We start from the raw sequence: 5,873 nt of genomic DNA on the forward strand, positions 1-5,873 counted from the left end.
GATCGGGGGGGAGGGGGGGGGGGGGCTTGCCCCGGCGTTCGCCGCCGTTCACCGCGCCGGGCCCGCCCAAAAGAGGCAGCCGCCAGATCGCGCCGGTTCGTGGGGACCCGTTTTGGGGGCTGGTCACGCCGGGCTCGCGGGGGCGCGTGACGGCCGGAGCCGCGGGGCCCGGCAAACTCCTGTCCCCCGGGGGCTGCGCGGCACCGCGGCGCTCGTCGTCCCCCGCCCCGGCGCGCCAGCAGGCGGGGCGAGGGCGGTTCAGCCTCGGGCGGCGCAGCGCGGCCCGGCACCGGTTCCCCTTCCAGGTGGTTCTTGCCGGGGCCCGGAAAACGCGCCCGGAAACGGGCACCACACGCCTTCCGTGCGAGTCTGTCGCGGCAACGGGGCGCGTCTCTGCCGGCGTGACGGCCGGGGGCGGGCCGCCCGCGCGGTCGATATGTGACGTTGCGCCCGGGCGAGGGCGTCCCCCGCCCCGCCCGGGAGGACGCACACGCCCAGGCCCGTGTGTGCTGTCATGGTTGGCGCCCCCCCCCCCCCGCCCCCCCGGAAAGGTCCTGCCCGTGCGGACGCCCCGGACGTCCGGAGGCCTAGTGTTTACTCCGGACGGCGGGGCGGCGTCGCGCGCCCGCGCGCGATCGGCCGCCCAGGTCGTGGTGCCTGACGCAACGTCCTGTGCCCGAGGCGCACCGGCCTCCGGGGAGGGGGGGGGGACCATCATCCCGGGCGCGCCCCTCCCCCCGGCCGGCCTCCATGGCTTGCGAGGGGCGTGTGTGCTGGCGCATCCGCACACACGTCTGACCGTGTGCGTGAGCGCACGCGCGCGCGTGCGCGCGCCGTGGTCGCGTCCATCGTGGCGCCGGCCTGGCAGATCCCCTCTCGCGTGGCGTGCTTAGCCGCCCCCCCTCCCCCCCCCCCGCGCTGCAGCGGAGGCGACGGGAGGGCTTTTCAGCGGACGCCGCACGCCCCCCCCCTGGACCGCACCCAGACCAACCCGCCCCTTCGCTCCCAAACCGCCACCCCCTCCTCAGCCCCTCCCCCCATCCCTTTTCGCGCCCGCCCACGCCCCGGGACATTCAAACAGGGAAAATGTCGCTCAAGGTCAACGTCCACTCGGTGACCGGCAAGAAGCTGCTGATCGACATCGATCCCGAGGAGACCGTGCGTCATGGGCGCTGGCCGGCCCCCGCAGCGCGGCCCGGCTCCGCGCCCGCTCTTACTCGCGCCCGCCCCCTCGTCGCCCCATGCTGACCCTCCTCTCGGCCCGGACCCAGATCCTCACCCTCAAGCGTGTGCTCCATGAGCAGCATGGCACCGCCCCTCCGGAGCGCCTGCGCCTCATCTTCTCCGGTCCGTCCCCCTGGCCCTGGCCGCTCGCCCGCCCGCCCGCCCGCCCGCCTGCATGTGTGCTCCCGTCGCTGACCGCCCGGTGGAAAACCCGCACACACACACACACACACACACACAGGCGCCGTCCTCACGGACCCCACCGTCCTCAACACCCTGAGCCTTAACCCCACCTCCTTCTTCGTGGTGGTGGAGTCGCGCTCGCGCCCGGTCGCCGAGCCGAAGCCGGCCCGTCCGGCTGCCACTGCTGCCGCCGCCGCCCCCGCCGCTGCCACCACCACCACCACCGCCACCACCACCACCACCACCCCGGCCACCCCCTCGCAGCCCACTGCCGCCACCAACCAGGCCCCGGCCGCCCCTGCCGCTGCCGCCGCCACCGCGGCCGCGGAGACCGTCTCCCCGGCCGTCACCGCGGCCGCCGCGGCCGGGCGCCCGGCCGTCGGCTCGGAGCAGCTCGAGTCCATGATCCTCAGCCTCATGGAGATGGGCTTCGACCGGGCGATCGTCGAGCGCGCCCTCCAGGCCGCGGACTTCGTGCCGGACCTGGCCGCGGAGTTCCTCTTCTCCGTACGCCGCCCCCTCGCTGTCTCTGCCGCCCCCTCCCGCCACCCGGCTCACATTCTGCCTCCCCCGCCTCCAGGGCTTCATTCCGGCTCCGCGCGGTGCCTCGGCCGGCGCCATGGCCGGCGCCTCCATGATCGGCGCCAGCGACGACGACCAGGGCTCCGACGATGAGTACTCCCAGAATGCCCTGCTCTCGCTCATGCACGGCGACGACGACATGGAGGACGATGATGACAGTGCGTGCCGGCCCCCTCCCCCCCCGGGACACCCCTAGCCGCCTCCCCTTCCGCCGGCCCTGCTTCCGTCCTCGCCCTTTCTCACGCGCCTCCCTCCCGCCGACCCCGGGCCACGGGGCCCCCGACCACTCGCAGACCCTCTCGAAGCCCTGCGCAATCTGCCGATCATCCGCCAGTTGCGCCAGGCCGTGCGCGCCCAGCCCTCGGCCCTCTCGCCCATCCTGGCGCACTTTGCCCAAACCAATCCCCCCTTCTTCCAGGTCCGTTTGCCTCGCCGCCTCTCCCCCTTGTATTCCGCCCATCCTGGCGCACTTTGCCCAAACCAATCCCCCCTTCTTCCAGGTCCGTTTGCCTCTCCCCCCCCCCCCCCTGTTTTCCCCGCCTTCCCCCCCCCCACGTGTGATGCCCCACGCGCCCCCCCCTGTTCGCTGTGCCTGACCCGGATGCCGTCACTCCCGACACCCCATTCACGCGTGCCCCTCCCCCCTTCCTCTATCCACGCGCACGCGCGCACATGCGGACCACAGCTCATCTCCCGGAACCCCCGGCAGTTCATCCGTCTGCTGGCGGCCGACGATGATGATGACGATGAGGCCGGCGAGGACGGCGACGACGATGCCATGGAGTTTGACCAGGACATCATGAGCATGCTCGCCGGCGAGGACGGCGGGTCCATCTCCGGCGAGGAGATCCTCAGCGACGGCGAGGGCCCCGGCCCGGACGGCAACGACCTGCCCGAGGGGTCCATCGCCATCACCCCGCAGGAGCTGGAGTCCATCCGCCGCGTGCGTGTGCCGCGCCTGCCCCGCCTGCCCCATTCTCCGCCCGGCCCCGCGGGCTCGCACCCACGCGCCCACGCGCTCGCACGCCCACGCGCCCACACGCCCACACTAACATCCACTTCCCCCGCCATGGGCCCCGCCTTCCCCCTCCCCCGCCCTCCCCCCCCCCCCCCCCCCGGCGGCGGAATTGGGCGCACAAAAGAAGGATGAGATCGCGGAGCGGCGCCCGGGGGCATGCCCAATTGTTATGGATGGGCCGCACAAGGCCCGGACCGGGAGGAGTCCCGATGGACCACCACCGGGCAGGGGCCCGCCGTGGGGGAAAATGAGAGACGGCCCGCCTCATCGCCATCTGACCTGATTGGTGTGCCCCCCCCCCCCCCCCCCCCCCTGTGCGCTGCCTACGCAGCTCATGGCCCTCGGCTTTTCCGAGGACCGCGTGCTCAACGCCTTCCTGTGCTGCGACCGTGACGAGAACCTCGCGGCCAACTTCCTCTTCGACAACCCGGAGGACGACTGAGCGCCCCCTCCCCCTCCCCTCGGTCTCCCCCTCTGTCGTGTCGGCTCCTTGCTTCCTTCTTCTCGCCCCCTTTCCGTGCCTCTGTTGTAATCTATCCCCCTCTGCCTGGCCATGCCGGGGTGTCGGCGTGCGCGCGCGCGCGCGCTCACACCGGCGCTGGTCGGCTACCCCCTCCTGCATTAAAAATAAACCGCTAGAATAAGACCCGCCCCTCTCTCGCCCCCCCCCCCTCCTTGCTGCCAGAAGAAGGAGAACGGGGCTGCAAGAGGCAGGGCCAAAGGCAGCCAAGGCAGGGGCACAGGGCCCGCATGCAGATGCAACACGTCGGCGAGGGCAGGGGGGCGTGTGTTTTGTTTTTCCTCTCTCGCTCTCCAGAGAGTCGGGCCGCGGTGTGTGTGTGTGTGCGTGCAGGGCCCGGTGCCTGTTCACACGGGCGCGCAAGGACATCCCCCTGCAGGGGGCAGCAAAAAAAAAAAGAAAAAAGGGAAAGAGGAAGCCACCAGGGGGGCACCTCGACGCCTGGGCGGCGCATCGCTCAAAGGAAGTAGTCCACCACCTGCGGAACCGGGAGAGGCGCCCTGTCAGAACCACAGCACAGCACCACGCGGGCCAGGAGGAGAAGGAAAAAGCCCCCCCCCCGGCGGCGGCCGAACACACGCACCTTCGGGATGGCCGGGGCCTCCAGCTTGGACTCCGGGGCCTCGGTGAAGATGTTGAAATTGCGCTCCAGATTCTCGCCCACCTCCAGGATGGACGCCTTGTTGCCGCACCGGTAGCAGTAGTTCGGTGCCGACCACACCGTGGTCAGGCGGTCGTCAAACAGAATCTGGTAGCCCTCCATGCACAGCTGGTGCGCCCGGAGGATGTGGTCCACGGCGTTCACATCGCAGAAGCGATTGACCACGCGCTTGCCGAAGGTGAAGCCGGCACCCCTGTTCCCGGCAGCACGCACGCCCATGTGCGGAGAGCCGCGTGCCCGTGGGGGCATTTGTTGACCAGCACACCGAGGGTCAGCATGAGCGTCTGGGGGGCATGTGTGTGTGTGTGTGTGTGCGAAGAACGCTGGCCCATATGACCGCAGGCCCGCTCTGCCTCCCGCCCATCCCTCCCCCGCGCTCCACGCCCCACGCCCCACGCCCCAGGCCCCACGACCCACGCACCGCTGCGACACCGAGAAGTCCTCCTTCACCGGGTCCGGGTCGCTCCACATGATGTCGGCCAGCGGCCCGTCGGTGGGGATGTCCTTGAACCGGTCGATGGCCCGGATGGCGTCCACCGTCTGCACGGTCGGCCCGATGCCGCCGTGCACGCAGAAAATCCGGTCATCGATCAGGGCCGCGATCGACAGGAAGTCGAACATGTCCGTGAAGTAGGTCCACACCTGCGCCGTGCCATACTTGGCCAGGCACTCCGTGTAGAAGCCATACATCTGCCAGCCCAGCAGGGGGGCCCGGGCCCGGGGCGGCGGCGGGGGGGGGGGGGGGGGGGGGGTCAAGACAGTCAGCCAACCGGCCGGCGGGGAGGCCCGACAAGATGGCCATCGGGGTACCCCGGCCAAGGCTGGCCCCACGCACCTGGGTGATGCTCCGCGACTCGTGGTTGCCCCGGATGAGGGTGATCCGGTCCGGGTAGCGCAGCTTCAGGCACATCAACAGCGTGATGGTCTCCACGCTGTGGTGCCCGCGATCCACAAAGTCCCCAAGGAACAGGTAGTTGGTGTCCGGACACTTGCCGCCGACCTTGAAGATCTCCAGCACGTCGTAGAATTGCCTTCACCCGGCGGAGGCCCGGCCCCCACACACAGGCAGATGCACAGCCACATGTCAGATCCTGGCCCGCCGCCGCCCGGGCAGCCACCCCCCCCGAAAGACACGCGTGCGGCATGGGGGCCCACAGGGAGCCGCGAGGGAGGGAGGAGGGGCGGCACGCACCCATGGACATCGCCGACGACCGTGACCGGCGCGCTGATGTGCACGACATTCGGCTCGCGCAGCAGCAGCTCCTTCATGGACTCGCAGAGGAAGTTGATCAGCGAGATGTCCAGCAGCTCGAGGCGCGTGATGCGCTCGATGCACTCGTCCAGGTCGACTTTCATGCTTGTCGTGTGTGTGTGTGTGCGCGCGCAGGCAAAGGAGACGCGCGGGAGATCGCCGAGGAGCCGGGGCGATGCAGGGGGAGGGGCAGGGGGGCGAGAATACGCAAAGAGGGAAAGAGGGAGCAAAAGGAGCGCCGTATACACACGGAGCCAGGGACGAGGAGGTGAGAGGGATGCTGGCCAGGGCGCGGGCCCGGCGCTCGCGCTGTCCCCGGTCCGCCTTGAGAGACCCGGCGGGCAATCCCGGCCCCTGCGCCATCGGCCGCCATCCGACGTTCCGGAACGCCCCGCCAAACGCACACATTTCGATGTCCCGCCCCCCCCCCCCC

At 70.8% G+C, this 5,873-nt stretch overlaps 2 protein-coding genes across 2 annotated transcripts; one reads left to right on the top strand and one right to left on the bottom strand.

The window, feature by feature from the left end:
• Positions 1-1,042: 1,042 nt before the first annotated feature.
• Positions 1,043-3,658, top strand: H696_05331 (UV excision repair protein Rad23). The gene is made up of 7 exons (XM_009499178.1): positions 1,043-1,158; positions 1,272-1,347; positions 1,466-1,914; positions 1,988-2,147; positions 2,283-2,407; positions 2,675-2,932; positions 3,339-3,658. The coding sequence occupies exons 1-7, from the start codon at positions 1,087-1,089 to the stop codon at positions 3,447-3,449; spliced, it is 1,251 nt and encodes a 416-aa protein (XP_009497453.1). The 5' UTR covers positions 1,043-1,086; the 3' UTR covers positions 3,450-3,658.
• A 120-nt stretch (positions 3,659-3,778) lies between these two features.
• On the bottom strand, positions 3,779-5,551 carry H696_05332 (serine/threonine-protein phosphatase 2A catalytic subunit B). The gene is made up of 5 exons (XM_009499179.1): positions 5,381-5,551; positions 5,024-5,219; positions 4,610-4,878; positions 4,111-4,381; positions 3,779-4,005 (listed from the first exon to the last, which is right to left on the bottom strand). The coding sequence occupies exons 1-5, from the start codon at positions 5,542-5,544 to the stop codon at positions 3,985-3,987; spliced, it is 921 nt and encodes a 306-aa protein (XP_009497454.1). The 5' UTR covers positions 5,545-5,551; the 3' UTR covers positions 3,779-3,984.
• Between the last annotated feature and the right edge of the window lie 322 nt (positions 5,552-5,873).

The sequence above is a fragment of the Fonticula alba genome (genome assembly GCF_000388065.1).
Source record: "Fonticula alba strain ATCC 38817 unplaced genomic scaffold supercont2.10, whole genome shotgun sequence".
NCBI lineage: Eukaryota > Rotosphaerida > Fonticulaceae > Fonticula > Fonticula alba.

Excerpts from the sequence above, each read along its gene's own strand:
- H696_05331 (XM_009499178.1), top strand. The coding sequence starts at position 1,087 with ATGTCGCTCAAGGTCAACGTCCACTCGGTGACCGGCAAGAAGCTGCTG. Across the intron at positions 1,159-1,271 it reads ACATCGATCCCGAGGAGACC|ATCCTCACCCTCAAGCGTGT; the intron begins GTGCGTCATGGG and ends GCCCGGACCCAG. Across the intron at positions 2,148-2,282 it reads CATGGAGGACGATGATGACA|ACCCTCTCGAAGCCCTGCGC; the intron begins GTGCGTGCCGGC and ends GACCACTCGCAG.
- H696_05332 (XM_009499179.1), bottom strand. The coding sequence starts at position 5,544 with ATGAAAGTCGACCTGGACGAGTGCATCGAGCGCATCACGCGCCTCGAG. Across the intron at positions 4,879-5,023 it reads AGTCGCGGAGCATCACCCAG|ATGTATGGCTTCTACACGGA; the intron begins GTGCGTGGGGCC and ends CTGGGCTGGCAG. Across the intron at positions 4,382-4,609 it reads GACTTCTCGGTGTCGCAGCG|GGGTGCCGGCTTCACCTTCG; the intron begins GTGCGTGGGTCG and ends TGCCGGGAACAG.